The following is an 18,932-nucleotide window of genomic DNA, read 5'->3' as shown; positions in this document are numbered from 1 at the left end:
ATTCTGGGATTTGAAGTTCTGGTTCTACCCGCAGCGACTTTACTTGATTGAACTGTGAAAATGGCAAAATAGAATTGCAGAAAAGCTAATAAGTGTTTTTTTGTGTGTTTTTATTTTTTTAGATCTATTGAAGCTTGTTTCGCCAGGCGAAACAGCAGTCTGAAAATTCTGACTTTTCCTCACAATTGCAAGGTATAAACTCGTAATTGCAAGTTTACATCTCGCAACCCTGCATGACTTTTCCCCTTAGATTTCTGGATTTACTGTTGGATTTCTTTTTTCAGATTTACATCTCGCAATTTTGACTTTTTATTGGAATTTTGAGTTTAGGCCTATGACTCGCAATTCAGATTTGTTTCCTCTGAATTCTGAGTTTATGTCTCGCAATTGCTTTTAACACCAAATAATAGAATACACTTTTTTTCTCACAATTGCGAATTTATGACTAGCAATTCTGACTTTTTTCTCATCAGAATTGCGATAAAAAAGTCAAAATTGTGAGATAAAAATCCGCTATTGCCTTTTTATTATTTTATCAATGGCGGAAACAAGCGTCCATAGGCTGCGTCCGAAATCGCATACTCTTGAGTAGGTACTTATTTTAAATAAGTAATTATTTCACAACCGCTATAAAATAATAATAATAAAAAAAAAAAATTCTATATAGTATGAATGTAATCTGGACGTATACTACATTCGCCATGTTGTCATTATCATGTGACCTACCAATGTCAACAAAGTGTCCATCGCGTATGCAAACTTCAGAATTTCACCGGAAGTATTTTTTCCAATACTCTTCTATGCGTACTGTGAATTCTGACATAGCAGGCCTACTTCTTTTGTCACAGATTCTGTTGAACCACATACTGTCAAATTACTCTCACTAATTTTACAATATCTTTCTGTAGCAGAAGTAGTAAAAGTAGTATGCTAGTATGCGGTTCCGAATTCAGCCATGCTGGTTTTCGCCTACTATATAATAGAGAAGTATGCGATTTCGGATTTCATCAATTGAAGCCCACTCCGGAACCCTTGTAATTCGTCGTGTGTTTCTCCCCGGACCGGTTACCATTTCCGCCTAAACATTGTCCTTGGTTTCCTCTAGGAGGTGATATGGAAAGTTAAGTGTTCTGACTTCAGAAAAGCCTGTTATCTGGGAACATGGGGCTTCTGCCTGATGAGGCGAAACGTCTGCCCCCTCCGGGGATCGTCAACAGAAATTCGGTGTGGTTCGGGCTGTGCGGCTGGGCGTGCGCGATGCTGCACAACAGCTTGAACCGCAGGCCTGCACTCAAAGCCGGTGAGAACAAATCTGCACGAATGCAGTTCTAATAAATCATACCTGTAACAAACTCATTGTCATTTGATGGCATAATAATGTCAAATGAATGCGTTCCTGGCTAATTTGACTTTGCAGTCTTTACACAAATGAATTGCGGTTGTTCAGACATGGTGGTAACTTAGTTTGACATTTACATGGTACTGAATTAACACATTCATATGCCTTATTTACGTGGTACCATGTAAAAAAAAAAAAAAAATACTATGGTTACTACCAATGGGACATTTTTATTACCAAGACCAATAGAATTACTATCGCACTCGTTCTTGTGACTGTATATAATTTGCATATCAGCATTATATTGATTTAATTTAGCCTAGTAGCTTAAATATCAAAATGTGATGTAAAATGTATACAGGCATACCAGCTTTAAAGTCAGCATTAAAAACATAAGCCTTTTCTATTCTATTGTCGTGTATTTGAGTGAAACTGTTTCTCAAAAAAAAAAAAAAGTAGGGTGGGACTTGATTTTGTCCATGGGGAATTGATTGGATGGTTGTGGTTTGCTATTGGTGGATCTCATGTGAGTGACAGGTTGCCCCACCCTCACACCAGTAAACATGTCATTAGAGAAGAGATTTGTCGATGTAAGAAATAAATCATGTATATTAAATAGTGCAATATTCATTAAAAATAATTGTGCCTATTACCAGTAAAGTTAACAGACTTTGAATGAAGATTAAAAAATCAGCTGGACTCAAAACCGCAAGCATGCTAAACAGTCACTGGATAATGCAAACATATCTTGTGTTTGACTTTCCACCTGTTTTATTTTTATTTTATTTTTATACACAGGTGTTCATCGCCAAACGCTGTTCGTAACCATTGGATGGTTCATTGGCTATCATCTCACAAAATATGAGAATTACAAATATGCCACATTGGACAGGGACATGAATGAGTACATCCGGCTGCATCCTGATGAGTTTCAACAGAAAGGTAACAACAGCACATGGAAATCCAGCCACAATAGTGTGTTTTAAATTACTGTGCATGTTGCCACAATACTTTTCATTCCTTTAACCTTTTCATTTCTCGTTCTCAAACCAGAACGGAGGACATTTGCCGAAATCGTGGAGCCGTTTCATCCAATCCGTTGAGAGGATGTAGTTGTCACGAGGAACGTGAAGTCTATAGTTGAAAATCTGGTTTAACAGGCTTTTCTGTTATAAATACTCTTATATTGATTTATTAAGTTGTGTACTCAATGTCATTAAACTATTTAAAAAAACAATCTGATTTCTTTATTTGCGCTTTCATTTGTTTTCCAATGCACATCCAGATTCGTTTTTTTTTTAGGGACATTCAACACAAAACGAAACCATTATTTACCCACCCTCAAAAAACGATATTAACTGCTAGAAAACACTTCAAAATGTATAATAATCTGTGAAATTGCACAAGGGTGATTAAATGATGGCAGAATTTTTTTTTTTTTGGGTGAACTGTTCCTTTCACAGTCTGAATTGCTATGCATGTGTAGGATACTGATTATGTCATTATGCATGGCATAATGTCAAAAAGCATGTTGCATAATTCAAGGGCATGCATACATGAGGCCCTCAGAATCCCTGAAATGACCTTACAAATGATTGTGACAGGACTGTCAATAGACCATTTGGGAGCAGTTGTGTCACTGTAGCTGCGCACACATTGTAGTTGGCAGAAAACAAGTGGAGGAAAACTCATTTTCTGCCCACAAAACACATCATCACTGTTTGCAAACAGCCAGATAGTCTGACATTTGAGTGTTCTTTCTTGTCATATGCAATATATTTATTTTCTGAACATTTATTAACTGATCTACTTTTAAAGGGACATGAGTTGTCTAAGAAAATGTACACACTGCCCATAAATTAGAATCATAGTATTTTAATCTGTTGTTCATTTGTCCCTAATAAGTTGGACATTTTTGATCCACCATTTCATTGATTTGGTTAAATAAAAGATTGTTTATTTTTTCGAATGTTTTACATCACTGTTTCATGATTCAACAAAAATCTCTTTTAAAACTGAGTTTGATTTTCTAAACCTTATGATGTCCAAAAGGAATGACCCAACTGATTTCAGCTAGACTTTGGCAAGGATATTGTACCGATAGCGCGCCTCATGCAATCAGCAGTTTTGCAACGGATTCAGTTACCCTTGGTTTACTTTGGAAGCTCATCGATTTCTTTTCTTTTTTTTTTGTCATAAATTCACAGTTAAAAAACAGATTATTCCAGTAAACTGAAATTATTACAGTACTTTCTAGAAAGTGTGTACTTTAGGTTATTAACCAAACCTAAAACTATATTGTTAAATTAAATAAAGCTAAATATTAGAAAGGGGAAACTTAAACTAAATGAAATCTTGAAATGTAGCCATGGCAACTAAAATTAGTTGAAGCACTAAAGTTTTTACCTGGGGAAAAAAATCAATAATAAATCAAACCTAAATTCTAGTATTTAAAATGACACAATATGGGTTGTCCATATTTGACCCAAACATAGGTTGAAACAACCCAGCCTTTTTTAGAGTAATCATTATAATAAAATTGGCAAAATCGCATACCAAATTTACTAAAAATAAAAGCTATAAATAAAACTATAATATGATATAAATGGTAACACTTTACAATAAGGTTCATTAGTTAACATCAATGTGTTTACTAACATGAACTAACCATGAGCAATACATTTGTTACAGTATTTGTTAATCTTTGTTAATGATAGTTAATAAAAATACAGCTGTACATTGCTTGTTCATGTAAGTTCACGGTGCATTAACTAATGTTAATAAATACAACTTTTGATTTGAATAACGTATTAGTAAATGCTGAAATTAATATTAACTAAGATTAATAAATGCTGAAGAAGTATTGTTCATTCTCAGTTCATATTAACTAAGGTAGTTAACTAATGTTAACTAATGAACCTGATTGTAAAGTGTTACCATATAAAAAAGCACTGGTGTACATACAGTAATTTTGCAATATTGACATGAATTGTCTTTTATTGTCTTTTATTTGATGCATCTCTGAAGATTTCACAATGTACTGGTTATTTTGACTGAAAGTACACATGATGACATATATATGTAATATATGACATACAAATGATGTACAATTATGTCTTGAATAATGAAGTTCTTTTATAAGTGTTTCAATGATCTTGTGTATGTACTTTACAAAATGAGTATTCTGCAACCTCATATGAGAAAGCAGTTATTTTTTTAGATATCAAATTAAAAAAAGAATCCTCACAATAGTTCACTGACAATAATTACAAAGAATGCTAAATAATATTGCAAGCCAAATGTAAAGGATGAAAAACTAATAATTATTAGGAGACATTTAAATATTAAAGTTCTTTTAAATAAGATTCTAAAACAAAATCATTTTTCAGATTTTTTTATTGCATGCCACACAGATAGTGACAAGGATGTAAACAGCTTTCCGGGTAACTTAATTGCTTCCACCTCAAGATGGATTCTTCCTCAAGATGTGCTGAATCCTAATGGCCGACCCCAATGATGTCCAAGTATTTCTCAGTCAAGTTCTGGGACTTGTTTGCGAGCGTAGCCATGACTGTGAACAGGCCCCGCAGATGGAAGTGGAAAAGCGCCTCAGGTTCGGCCTCCAGCAGCGGCTCCAGGCCTTGGTGCAGGGCGGCGTGACTCTTGGTATTGCCGCCGTCGTCGTGAGGGAAGAGCCCGCTCTCCACTGTGTTCTTGATGGCTTTCAGCATAAGGTAGGACTCGTACAGGTCCATGCTGTTGTCGGCGGCCTCGCAGTCCTGAGCCTCGTCGTACGGCACATCTCTCAGGAGGCTGGGAAGAAGGACGGTCTGCTCCATGTTGCGCACCACTGTGCTGTAGCGCCTCAGGGCCAGCAGGAGGGAGTTTCGGTTAAGCCTATTGTCGGGGGACTGCATGATGTCTCGTGGGTTTCAGGCTGAGGGCGTCTCTGATGGTGAAGTGGCTGAGGCCTGGATGCAGTGCAAGATCTGGAGAAAGAGGCTCTTTTTATAGCGTGTCTATGGGGCAGTTATGCAACATAGTGGCCTGATCTGGCAACAGCTGAAGCGTTCATTTGAGCTAACACACCCCTCCCTAAAGTTTATTTCTTCACAGCATGATATTCTGGCTTCCATGCAGTTTACAGAAGGACACTGACCCCAAAATGGCATGGTTTACATCAGACCCTCTCTAGGGAACTAGGGACTTGTAGTGCAATCTTAGAAGTATATTTTAAATAAACTGTACTTGTAGCACTATTATTTTTAAAATGAAAAGCCATTTCTGTGTACTTAAAGAGAGTACACTTTCATGTTTCTTAACATACTTTGGTACGATTTTAAAAAGTGTACTTTTTAAAATTGTCAAATTAAAAGCATTAATTTGCACTTTAAATCATTGTTTTAATAATCTTTTGTAGTGCTTTACTTTCCCCCAAATTGATACTAATATATTGGTAACTGTACAAATAAGTCTCCATTTGGAAACATTAGTTAACATACAGTATGTTAATTAACATGAACCAACAATGAAAAATACTTTGAAAACATTTATTAATCAGAGTTAATATTAATTTCAACATTTACTAAGACATTATTCAAATCAAAAGATCTGTTAATATTATTTAAAGGACCTGAACTAACAGAACTAACAATGTAATTGTATTAACTAATGTTAACAATTATTATTAAATACAAATTCATTGGTCAGTCGTCAGTGTTTGTTAATGTTAGTTAATGCATCAACAAACGTTATACTGGGACCTTTATTGTAAAGTGTTACCAATATATTATTGCAACTTCATCAATACAAATGTGTAATTACAAATATATCTGGTATATATGTAACCCCTCACCCAGGTCCTACTCGGGTCCTGGCCTCCGTTACATTTAAATGGTTCTTATAAGAAATTTCCAGAAATAACATTAAAGTATATTTTAGTTAGTTCAGTTTAATTCGTTTACTATAACTATATTTCAAAGGCAATAGAAGTAATTCTGATGTACTTAGGTGGGTAAAAAAAAAGCCATCTCAAATGAATTGTGGTTTAACATGCAATTAAGTGTCTGAAAACACTGCATTATGTTCATACTTAAATATATTCTTTTGAAGTATATCTTTAAACGCACAAACATCACTTTTTTTAATTCAAAATTAACTCAATTTAAATGTCAATACATCATCAGTCCTACTTCCCAAACATGTTTTTGCCTTAACCTGATTTACTATGGTAAACCTACTATAAGCATTTACATTTTAGACCTGTTGAGTGGGAAATTTCATACATACGTCACTCGTGTCTCGTCATATCTGAAAATAGAGAAAAGGCTGCTTTGACGTGTGCATGGTGTGGGATGGGAGTGGCAGAGGTTAGTTGACACAACGAGTGAGAAAGGTTGACATTGAGCATCTAAATCTCCAACCTCTGGGAAATCACACGTTTAAAACAAACGCTGAACCGAGGAGAGTCTGCTGGCAAAAAGAGAACGTGACAGAGCTCATAATAAAACAAGGATCAACATTAGCGTGGCTTTTCAGAGATGGTGCGAAATGTATTTGAAATGTTGTAAAAGCGTTTTAGTTAATCAACAGGTGATTATAAGGTCTTTTATTGAACAGATAAATTGTCATATGTAGCTCTCTAACAGAGTTGATTGTAAAGCATTATCTATTGTGAAGATCATTTCATTACGGTTGTTGTAGCGCTGTGCTGGAATTTATTTTCAAGGGAGTACTGCGTCTATAGCTACAGTAACGTCTTTAGCTAGTCAGCTTGAGATCCTTTCAATCTAAGTTTGTTGATAAGGGAAGGAGGATGCGGAAACCGGCGAAAGTTTAAAGACTTTAATAAATAAACACAAAAGGAAAGTAAAAGCGGAAGCCCCTCACGGACGACTGCCGCACAGACATTAACAAAACATAAAATAATGTAGGCCAGGTCCTCTCTCGTCCTTCACTGCGGTCGCTCCTCCTTTTATGCTTCCGTAGCTCCTCCGTGAGATACGTTAGTAATCAGTAATCATTAGTAATCACGCCACCGCTGCTTGTCACACTGGTCAGATCTCTTAAGCCTAGTAGTGATAACCATTTTCATCCGCACAGTCACTCAGAACCGGAGCACAACCTAAACAATGTTCTTCCTCAAAATGCATGCAGTTTCAGTCTTACGTTACATAGTGTACCTTTAAAAGTGTTTTTTTGTTTTATTAAGTATGCTCAAGGGATTTATTTCCTCAAATCAGTCAGGATCAACTCAAGTGACAACACTGTATCATCTGATAACTAAAAAGGGTTAAGGGCACCAATGCCACTTTAAAACATTTGTAAATGTAAAGTCTGCAGATTTTACAGGATTGAAAGACTATAAAGGGAGAGATGAATATGATCTATTTCTGATCAAATAAAGTGCAAAGACATTCAAGGTCAGATCTGTTTGGATTGGCTCTGATCAGTGCATGTACGGACCGATATCTTAGTGCTGCTGTCATGCAACCAGACTGTACAACATCATTCATGTTTGGAAAGCACAGTCAGACTGTTTACACAATGTCTGTGATGAAATAAAATCATTTTTTGGAACATAAAATGGGGTAATGAAATCTATTCAAACAGACTTTGGGCAATGCGAGTTAAAGTTCATTGCTAAGAGTTAACTTCACATGTTTAGCACGTGTCATTCCAAAAATCCAATATAATATATAATAGTCTATATAATATTTTCAAGATTGCGCTGCTGGATACATCAGACGCATAGGGGCTTTAAAGTGAAAATGATTTTGAAAGTTAGTGTACAGTGCAAAGAGCTTGAGGTGAAATATGAGACATGTGAAGATGTATTAAGAGCAGAATATATTTTCTGTGACATTTATGGCTGATTAAAATAACATGTAATAAAGTCTTTAATATTGATCATGCTGTAGGGTAGGCCTGGGCAACTCTGGCCCTCGAGGTCCACTTTCCTGCAGAGGTTAGCTCTCAAATTCATCTGTAGCTTTCTAGTGATCCTGAAGGCTTTGATTAGGTTGTGCAGGTGTGTTTGATTAAGGTTGGAGTTAAACTTTGCAGGAAAGTGGATCTCGAGGACCAGAGTTACCCATCCCTGCAGAAGGATAATGCATAAAGTGAACACAAGACTTATTTAGTGTGGAGTTCCTGTAGCTCAAACAGTAAAGTATGGCACTAGCGAGGCCAAGATCATACGTTCAATTCCCAGGGAAGGCATGATCTGATAAAGTATATAGCTTTAACACAAAAATAAAAATAACTTACTGTTTTCTCCTAAATCATGGGGCCTGGAGGACCACAGCCCTGCAGAGTTTTAGATTAGATTAGATTCAACTTTATTGTCATTACACAAGTACAGGTACAAGGCAACGAAATGCAGTTTAGGTCTAACCAGAAGTGCAATAGCAGCAAGTGCAGGATATACAGTGGTTCCATAAGTGCAGAACATGGATATGTACTGAATAAATATAGAGTTGAATACTATTATAAACAAAAATTTACAGATAGATTGTCCTATGAATATAATTTACAGATAACTATTACTGTGAACAGAGTTTACAGCTAGATATGTACTGAATATAATAATATACAGATGGCTATTACTATAAACAGAATGTTTACAGATAGATATGTACTGAATATAATATACAGATGGCTGTTACTATAAACAGAATTTTACAGATAGATATGTACTATGAATATATATACAGATGGCTGTTACTATAAACAGAATGTGAGCATAATATACAGATGGCTATTACTATAAACAGAATTTAACAAATAGATATATGTATAAGTTAGGCTAATGAGCAGTATAACAATGGATTTAAAGTAGTGCAAATAAAGTTTGGACAGAAGCTATCCGAGTGAAAGTGCAGTGGAAAGTAATTGCATATTACAGTTAAGGTACGATATTGCAATGTATATATAAACAGTCGGTACTGTAAATAAATAAATACTGTAAATAATAGTTTAGTTCCATCCCTGCTTCAAAACTCATACCTGTAGTTTTCAAAAAAGTCTGAAGGACTTGATTACTTGGATCAGGTGCATTTAATTCGGACTGAAGCTAAACTGAACTGAAGCTGCATCAGAAAACTTACCCTATAAGGCAATGAGTTTGCAGGCATATTAGAAGACACCTCACAAAACTGACTTCTGAGACATGCAGCATAACGGATTAATAATCTACAACAAAATAGAGAGAGCTTTGGTGAGAACTAAGCAAATATTTAATAACTACAATACTAATTTATTGCTAGAAATTACATCAAAAGTGGGATTTATACACAAACTGACAACCAAAAGCAACGTTCAGACGCCATATTTATTTTTAGCTCAACTGGCTCGGAACGGAACTCACAGGATTGCCACCTCCATGAAAAAGTAGTGCATATCGAATGAAAGCTCGTCTTCAATTTATACATATTTATATACATGTACAGTAAACTGAAAAACTTTGTTACGATATTCCTTTCCCACTTTGTTGCTTGACTCTTGTGCTTTCCAGGGACCAGAATGGGAATATATTTAGTTTTAGCGTTTGTTTACTTTAAAATAACCCCCAGTAATTTATTTATAAGGTAGTATAAATGGGTACTTCATGATTTAAAACCATATTTTTTCATAAGTAGGCCCACTATTAATTTATTTAGGTAATTGTTCTTAACTTTTAAATGCCTTTCCTCTAATTTAAAGCAACAATGACAGTGAATGACAGTGAAGACAGGAATCAGTAGTCCAAATGTGCATTAGACTGCATTTATTTATATAAGGCAATGGTCACAAGTTAAAATTGCTACGTTGTCTATATTCAGCACAAAATCTCAAAAAGTCAGAATGAAGATTACATACATCAATAGAAAAACTGTACAATTATTTATAATACTCGCTCCTCCAAACACAGTGTCCCCAAAACAGTATTTGGACACTTATAGTAAGTCTTAAATCTTAACACGTTTGAATGTGTATTCCATTAGATAGAAAATATCAAGCAAAGTGGTCTTGATGCCCAAGTTCATGACAATCGCTCCCATTACACAACCTGAAAGTCTTGGTATTTTTAGTCTTCATTTTGAACAGTATTTCTATTGCTTTATTAAAATTTGTATATGTGAAATGTTTTGCTTGAAAAGTGTGCTTGTGCCTGTGCTATCTTTAACACTGCAATAATAATGAACGTAAAAAACTTTGAGCTCTGATTTGTACCACTTGACTGCTTCAGATTAATTTCGCCGTTGATAGTTTGCCGTAACGCATAATTCCGAGGGCGTGAACGCAGAATAAGCTTGTAGGTTTGGTTCAGGAGGAACTGTAAAAGGCGACTGCTGCTGTTTGTGTGCAGCGTTCTGTGACTGTGCATAGCCTCATGTTCGCGCTGGTGTGATGTCTACGCGAGCAGGTACATGGAGGTATGCAAACACATAAGTTGACAGGCAGGTAGGATATCGGACCGAATGCAATGATTGGACGAACATTTTTTGGTCCTGAAACTTCCACAGAAAATATATGTAATTTTTTGAATATTTAGACCACTTCTATTATTGATTGCTATCAGAATGTGAAGAGAGTTTTAACTAGTATAGCAAAAAATGTGCCTACCCTAGTTTTAAACCATGGATTATTCTCCTCTTGTGTCATTTCTTCCCGCAAGAATGACATTTTCAGACTTGTAGAGGTGATGCAGTTAAGAGTAGAAGGGAAGAGAGCTCTGCTAACTAGATATCTGAGGCACAGAGACAGAGAGAAAGTGTTTGAAAGACACAATCACAGATGTTGATGATCGCTCATGTCCACCTCTGAGATGCTGCTAGCAGGTTTCACCCTCTACTGAGTCTGTTTTACGCTTTCCAGCCACAGAGTTGATCATCTTCAATAAGGAGGGGATCCTTGTATTGTCCAATGCATCATACATTGGCGGTCACTCCTTCTTTTTCTGCCCATTGACTATGATCTCCAGGACATGTGTGAGGTCCATCATCTTGGTGAGCATCTCCATGATGTCAGGATGTTCTTTAGCGCCTGTGATGAACTCCTCCAATGTCAACTCACCTGCCAAAAGTACAGACATGCTATTTTAAGGGTGACTCCTTATATTATTATTATATATAAAACATAATAAATAAAAATATACACATATCATTTTATAAAGGCCCGTTCACATCAGAGACGATAACTGTAACGATAATGATAAATAAATAGTTCTAAAAGTAGAATAGCAGAGTTGACACCACAACTATAACAATGATGGCACAGAGAAACAATATCGTTGGAATCACTTTCAGACTTTTTTTTCCAGCTGATGAACAATAAAAACATTGAAAGCCAATCAGAATTCATCCTGCTTTAAAGAGCTTGAGCATTTTATTGTAATGCTGCCTGGATCATAATCATACACTGTTCGCTCGTTGGCCAGAGGAGAACTGGCCCCCGACTGAGCCTGGTTTCTCCCACGGTTTTTTTTTCTCCATTCTGTCACCTGATGGAGTTTTGGTTCCTTGCCACTGTTGCCTTGGCTTTTGGCTTGCTTAGTTGGGGACATTTAATATTCAACAATATTATTGATCTGCCTTATTATGGGTGGACGATGATGCAATTTTCTTCTAGAAACAAACTTTGTTGTATTATTTTCATGTTATCAATGTGAAGCTGCTTTGATACAATCTGTATTGTAAAAAGCGCTATATAAATAAAGGTGACTTGACTTGACTTAAAGCAGCAGATGACAAAACTCAGCGTGCACTTATAACAGAAGGCTCAGTGTGGACGCTAATATAGTTATCTTTACAGTTATTGTTATTGGTGTGAACGGGCCTTACATATAGCATTATATGTTTTTAATAAAATTGTTTTTAGCATTGTGGCATTCATTGTTATTTTAGTATCACTGAAATACTATTATAGTTTTTATTATGAATATTTTGAATTAGTTTTTATTTTTATCTTTTCCATTTTCATTTTAGTCAAGGTTTCAAGTTTTTGTAATTTTGTCATGTGTTTTGTAATTGTTTGGTTTTTTAATATGTCTATAATTATTTTAGATTATCAAGTTAAACTAAATTAAAAACTGTTTTCTTGGCAACTAGCTGAAACAAAATAAGTTCAAGTCTTTTTTTATATTTTATTAAATATCAGCTAAAGTTTATTTTATTTCAAGTAACAATTTTTTTTTTTTTTTTTTTTTTTTTTTTTGTTAACTATATTAATCCTGGTGGCATTACTTTTATGGAAATTCCCTTAATTGTCATTAACATAATATTGCAGAAAATCTCATTCTAAGTAAAGTGAAAAAAAATCTTACAGTCTATTTTTTTTTATAATAGTAGTAGTATTTGTTGTATTGTAGGCTAGTTACATGCCATTATGGAAATGAGAATGAGATTCATTATGGTAATGAAAACTGAGGAATTTGTTCTCTCTGTATATAGATTCTGTAACTAATATTTGCTTTAGTTCATACCTTTGTTCTTATCCTGGCTCTAGAAAGAAATTCGACATTGACCTTGACCCTTATTAAAGGCAGTAGTGGCATTAGCCTAATGGCTTTAAATGTGGGCTGCTAATACGGATCAAAGGTTGCAGGTTCAATCCTGAACAGAAATGACTTGTAGAGTGCAACTCTGTGTAAATGTTTACCTTGAGCAAAACACAAACGCCACAGTGCACAAATGCATTCTCTAATCAAACTCACACCCGTTAATTTTCAGACTCACAACAACCGCATTTTCGTCATATGTGTGAGAGAGCCGCTCTGGGGTGCGTTTCCCATACAACGTTGTAACTCGCTGCGTACGTTGCATCGTTGAAGAAATCAACTAGCTAGTCACGACAGTTTCCCGAAACCATATTGTGGCAAATTGGTCGTTCAACCACGTTGGTTAATGATGTCACGCTGGTGGTGGAGTAATAACTAATTTTAACGAATCTGTTGAGATCGACTTAATGCTAGATGTTTTGCTATAAATGTTTTGCTCAAGACAAGGATTTATTAAGTCCACATGTCAGGCAAACAAGAAACTATCAACCACATTACCAGAATTCAAGAGCTGTCGTTCAAACCACACAACTTTGCGATGCTGTTTGCGAATGTTCGTTAGAACTATGTTTTCGGGAAACACCGACTCGTTGAACTATGCTGATAACGCCGGAACTTGCGACCAAAGCTGGCTAACGGTGCTTTTGGGAAACGCACCCCTGCGCTGCAAAATCGCATGTCCACCGTGTGTTGCGGGTTTTCGCGTGTGGTTTAGCTCTCTTTAACTTAACTTACAGCGACGGGGATATGATCTGTGTGACATCTGAAGGTTTTAGATTTAGATATGTCGGTTAATGAAGATTTGATGGATTAACTTTTGGCTTGATTGGACTCTTGTCATGTCAAAAGTTAAGACTTTTCCGTTTTATGGACGACGCCATCTTTTATATTACCTTGGTCACTGTCCCTATGACTACTGATAAGAGAATACTGGCTTGACGCCAGTTGCATGTTCAACAAGACAGTATTCAAGATGCTACTGTAAGTTACTGTGTGAACAGGACATTTTGAGACTCACACCTGTAAGTATGCAGTTGTCAATCCCAAAAACTGAGAGTGTGAACTTAGCATGATCTGGCAGCTCTTACCTTCATTATTAACATCAATCCTCTCATAGATCAGAGTCACAATATCATCTGGAGGGATCTCATAACTCCGGGTAATGTCTTGGATGGCCTGGAAAAGATGAATAAATACTGTATTCATATTTTGTGTTTTACTACCTTCGCTGTCTTACTGACCCATGTCTAATTTCCCTCGTCTTTGAACCAACATCTGTCGTGTGGCTTCAGAAGTTTTAATGAGATCAGATTCATAAACATTATGTGTCCAAAAATCATTGACTTGGAAGTAGGGTATTAACTAAAACTAAAACCATTAACGTTTTCATTACTTGAAGTAATGTACTGTAATGTACAGAAACTGTCTAAATAATTATGTGCCATGGACAGGTGTAATAGTATATAAAATCTATTTTAAAAATAAGGGAGCTTAGCCCATTGACATCATGGACTCTGGTTAGGATTAAAAACAATTGACTTTCCCAAGTCTAATCTCTACTGCAGTAGTCGGTTTAAAAGTACACACGAAGCAGGTCAACTCATGGAGGCTTCCATGTTGAGGTCACATGACCAGTTAACTTCTACGCTTTGTCTCCATTATCTCCCTGTTACTGGACACTTTTGCTTGTGGAATAAATGAATCATGGCTATCTGTGTATAGTGTATTTCTACAATGGCATCAGTAACTGAAAACCATTTATTTTACGAGTGATTGCACCTTTAAAACAGAACTCTAGTGTGAACAATTGATTCTACATCAAAGAGTTCACTGAGTACAGGAAAAAATTAATACTTTACTTTGAATATGGTCTCCATTTCATCTCTGTCAATCTTGCCGTTTCCATCCTGATCAAAGAGTTTGAAGTACCACTTCAGTTTCTGGTTTATCTCTCCTTTCAGTAGCAGACTTACAGCTGCGATGTATTCTACAAAATCTATATAGCCATCCTGAGGAGAAAAAAAAGATGAATATCAGAAGTAAAGAAAGAAATAGAATATATGTTATTATATGCTATGTTAAAACAAAAAAGCATTTCAGACAGAACGTGTTGTTATGTTGAAAAACGTCTAGGTAAGTATGGTAACCCACGTTCCCTGAAAGAGGGAATGGAAACTTTCGTCGGAGGTATCCGACAGAAATGGGATCTTCGCAGAGAGACCAATCTACTTTGAGAGAAACTAAACGAGCCAATGCACATTGGCATGCGATAATTGCGGCAGCTGCTTTTATCATGCAATGCGGGTATATAATGAGCAGCGGGTGCAACGCATCTTTGGTTTTCTCTGAGGAGCCGAGCCAGGGACCCGGCCGTCTGCAGCGATGGTACAACAACATGGCGACAGGACGAATGTCTCCATTCCCTCTTTCAGGGAACGTGGGTTCCCATACGTAACCGAGATGTTCCCTTTCATGTCGGTCACTCCAACGTTCGTCAGAGGGATCTGACAGTAATGGGATCCCTACCAACACGTCATGTTGTTGGCCCTTCCAGAGCCCTGCATAAGCCTCACTTCTCTCCCTTTATTAGGGGCAGAGGCTTATGCGGGGAGTCCCGGCCACTGATGTTCCGCAAGACCCACTCAATAAGAACATTGGATAACACTGGGAAGCCATGACCTGCCAGGAGGGAGGTAACATGTGGAGAATACACATATGGACTAGCCAAGCAGGGTAGTGCAACACATGGAAGTCTCTGGGGTGGTTCCAGCCTAATCCTAGGGGGGAAAAGAACACCAGCAGAGACGGCAGAGCGGGCTCTGCCAAGGGAAAGACACTTGCTAGCCGACAGGGTGGCCGTACCGTGGAATTTACACATATGGGTTCGCCGCAGGGACCGCTACATGTGGACACCCAGCCAAGCACAGGTTCCTCAATGCATACGAGTGTTAGGCCTGGCGTCAGACGCTCCGCAACGTCTGACTGCCGTAGTGGTGACGGAAGAATTCAACAGGGTTAGCCGTCTCCGGGGAACACACTGGAGAAAATAGACGCACGTATCTGGCTGACCAGGTGAGAATGGTGTTGCAAGCCGACACTTGAGCGGGTTCCCCGCACTACTGGCCACTTGGGGCAAGTATACGGGAGGATACCGGCTCTACACGAAGGCTAAAGGATCTAGCGAATGTGTTGAGTGTCGCCCAGCCCGCAGCTACATATATCTGTCAGAGAGGCGCCTTGAGCCAACGCCCAGGAGGAAGCAACACTTCTAGTTGAGTGCGCTCGTAACCCGAAGCTCGGCTCCTCAGCGAAAACTAAAGATGCGTTGCACCTGCTGCTCATTATATACCCGCACTGCGTGATAGAAGCAGCTGGCCTATTGCCAATGTGCATTGGCTCGTTTAGTTTCTCTCGAAGTAGATTGGTCTCTCTGCGAAGATCCCATTTCTGTCGGATCCCTCCGAAAACAGATGATAGTATTTCCACAACTTTCCAAAAGATGAGAAAAATATTGATTGATTACAGATTGATTACAGCAGTCAGAAGAGAGAATGATGTGAAATTTTCCGTCACTCCCTCAGCCGTTTTATTAGGAACACCCTCACAGCAGCGTTAATACATTTTTTACTGCCAATTTAATATAACACAAATTATAGTGTTATAAATGTATATATATATATATATATATATATATATATATATATATATAAATGAAAATATGAAAAACTTTACAAGATTTGCGATGTTGATAACTGAAAACCTGTGAAAAATACAGTTTTTACTGGATAAAAATGGCATCTCATTGTGGACAGAAGGTCAAAAACGTAATGAAAAAAAAGCGTTTTCAGATTTATCTGGATTAAAGTGGATGTAGCCTACCTAGGACAGATTAACTGGATTTGGAAAAGGATTCCTGTGGACAGTAGGCCAGTAATAGGAGTGTTCATTCATGTAGACATATGACTTTCGATGATTTAATGATTTACTGTCACAATATTGTAATGTCTTTTTGTTTATGTTTTCTCAGCAAATATTGATTTGTGCAATTAATTGTGATTTGATTAATAAATACTATAATTAATTTGATTAACATTATAATAGATTTTTTTTTTTTTAAACATGCACAATACTGAAGAGATTTTGGTGTCGTCTATCAACTGAATGGCTGATATGCATTATATACCTAAATGTTCCATTCACACATTGATGTTAGTAAAAAAACAGCTTTCTCTCACCCCATCCATGTCGAAGGTGAAGAAGACCTGGTCCACAAAGCTGCTGGCTTCCTCAGACATCCCCTGCATCTGTAGCATGGTCTTGAGTTCAAAGAGCGTGATGAGACCTGAAGGCGATTCCCTCATGAATTTGTTGTACCAGTGGTGCATGTCCTCAGCCAAGACTTCATCCATGCTGGATCCGTGGGCACCCATAACTCCACAGAGGACCTCTTTCTGAGTGAAATGTGGAAATGGTGTGTCAAATCCAGAAGTTCAGCAGTAGCAGCAGTCTATTCAGTGTGAGATGTGGAGTGTTGCAGCTCCAAGCCGGAATTGACTGTTGATGATGACACAAATCCTAAAGCCCTGCAGACTAGGCAACTAAAAGGAGAGATAACCCTTTAATTGGATAACTGTTGAACACTTCCAAGAACTAAAGGACATCTATGGCTGACAAAGAGGGAACTCTGAAGGTATAGTGACGGACTTACCCCTCCCACTGGGTAGGATAGGTCATGATTTGTCGGTGATCCTGAACTTCCTTGCCTTGTCTGAGAGGGCTTAACATAATGATCAATCACTTTCCATAGAGAGGTCAGCCAATAGGCTTTAATGTTCCTGGCCGTTCTGAGTAAACCCCGCCCAGCGTGACTTGTTTCTCAAGCTTATGTAGTTGACCAAAGGATTTCTAAGGATGGTGAGTTCTCATATGGGGAAACCCTTTAGAGAAAGCTATATTTGAGTCTGGAAAAGAGTGGAACATATCTTGTGCAGAGGATATTTTAAGAAGTGAAGAATCGAACTGTACCAAGGGGCAAGATATAGTAGGTCTCTGTTAAATTTAAAGGCACTTAAGTAATTAATTTTTTTTTTACTCTATATGAAACTTTGTTTTATTAAGGCCAGTAGTACTATTATTATTGTTCAAATTTTGAGTTTGGACTTTCTTTGAACTAATCCTGCACCATTTGTGCTATGGACATGAATTATACTTTGTTGGGTAGAGTATTACTTTTCTAAATGAAGACTTACAATTTCTGATTGTTTCACTAACTAGTGACCACTCTTCTTAGAAAACATTTAGAACACCGGAGTAACTGCATAGCAACATTCTACAAATAACTCAGAACACCTGCAACTGCATATAAACACCCTTGCAACCACCCAAAATACAAATAGCATTGTGGCTGCAAGTTTAGCACAAGCAAACACATTACAAAATAAAATATTGTTGGTGTTTTCATTCAGAAATCGCAAGTAAATTTCACAATTAATTACAAAGAAACTGCATATAACATTGAATTAAACATGACATTTTCAAGTAGAAAGACTGAAACAGTATTTTCGTGTAAGACATACTTCAATAATCAAACAACGCAAAAAGTATCATTTTTACAGTGCACTTGATATGACAGTGTTGAAAATAGTTCCAGTAATAATCTGTTTTATAGTCAGGAACATTTCTACCACATCTACCACAACGTTCTATTGTGATAAAAAATTATTCTGTGGTTAAAACCACATTTTAAACTTTTTTGGACTACAATAGCTGACCTATTGTTCTTGCTATGGCTATTTTCTGTGTGCAAAATGTGAAAATTTACAGCTTGACTGGAAATGACAGACAATAAAAATATTGTGTTACCTTTTCATTGTTTTTCTTCACACATAACTCGTCTCATATTTCATCGCATGCTCTTCAATAGCTATGTTTCCATCAAAAGTTACGAATTTAACTTTGAAAAATGGGAATATCGCACAAAACAATTTGTGGGAAATTTCAACTGTTTCCATCCAATTAGTCGAAGAGAAAAAATTTGTCACTTCCTGATAAACT

The 18,932-nt window shown here is 36.9% G+C and overlaps 3 protein-coding genes across 3 annotated transcripts; 1 reads left to right on the top strand and 2 right to left on the bottom strand.

The window, feature by feature from the left end:
• Positions 1–126: 126 nt before the first annotated feature.
• ndufc2 (NADH:ubiquinone oxidoreductase subunit C2) lies at positions 127–3,896 on the top strand. Its single transcript, XM_084419373.1, has 3 exons — positions 127–1,300; positions 2,138–2,281; positions 2,393–3,896. The coding sequence occupies exons 1-3, from the start codon at positions 1,162–1,164 to the stop codon at positions 2,440–2,442; spliced, it is 333 nt and encodes a 110-aa protein (XP_084275499.1). The 5' UTR covers positions 127–1,161; the 3' UTR covers positions 2,443–3,896.
• A 605-nt stretch (positions 3,897–4,501) lies between these two features.
• Positions 4,502–5,373, bottom strand: thrsp (thyroid hormone responsive). Its single transcript, XM_084418401.1, has one exon. The coding sequence runs from the start codon at positions 5,254–5,256 to the stop codon at positions 4,837–4,839; it is 420 nt and encodes a 139-aa protein (XP_084274527.1). The 5' UTR covers positions 5,257–5,373; the 3' UTR covers positions 4,502–4,836.
• A 4,183-nt stretch (positions 5,374–9,556) lies between these two features.
• Positions 9,557–17,980, bottom strand: guca1c (guanylate cyclase activator 1C). The gene is made up of 4 exons (XM_084418400.1): positions 17,114–17,980; positions 14,738–14,887; positions 13,967–14,054; positions 9,557–11,395 (listed from the first exon to the last, which is right to left on the bottom strand). The coding sequence occupies exons 1-4, from the start codon at positions 17,306–17,308 to the stop codon at positions 11,265–11,267; spliced, it is 564 nt and encodes a 187-aa protein (XP_084274526.1). The 5' UTR covers positions 17,309–17,980; the 3' UTR covers positions 9,557–11,264.
• Between the last annotated feature and the right edge of the window lie 952 nt (positions 17,981–18,932).

Source organism: Rutilus rutilus, assembly GCF_951802725.1.
Source record: "Rutilus rutilus genome assembly, chromosome: 9".
Lineage (NCBI taxonomy): Eukaryota > Metazoa > Chordata > Actinopteri > Cypriniformes > Leuciscidae > Rutilus > Rutilus rutilus.
The sequence above is the reverse complement of the archived record's forward strand: the minus strand, read 5'-3'. Positions and strand labels throughout refer to the sequence as shown.

Coding starts and splice junctions, on each gene's coding strand:
- ndufc2 (XM_084419373.1), top strand. CDS start 1,162: ATGGGGCTTCTGCCTGATGAGGCGAAACGTCTGCCCCCTCCGGGGATC. Junction 1,301..2,137: donor CAGGCCTGCACTCAAAGCCG/GTGAGAACAAAT, acceptor TTTTATACACAG/GTGTTCATCGCCAAACGCTG. Junction 2,282..2,392: donor TGATGAGTTTCAACAGAAAG/GTAACAACAGCA, acceptor TTCTCAAACCAG/AACGGAGGACATTTGCCGAA.
- thrsp (XM_084418401.1), bottom strand. CDS start 5,256: ATGCAGTCCCCCGACAATAGGCTTAACCGAAACTCCCTCCTGCTGGCC.
- guca1c (XM_084418400.1), bottom strand. CDS start 17,308: ATGGGTGCCCACGGATCCAGCATGGATGAAGTCTTGGCTGAGGACATG. Junction 14,888..17,113: donor TCACCTTCGACATGGATGGG/GTGAGAGAAAGC, acceptor TTTTCTCCTCAG/GATGGCTATATAGATTTTGT. Junction 14,055..14,737: donor AAATGGAGACCATATTCAAA/GTAAAGTATTAA, acceptor CATCTTTTCCAG/GCCATCCAAGACATTACCCG.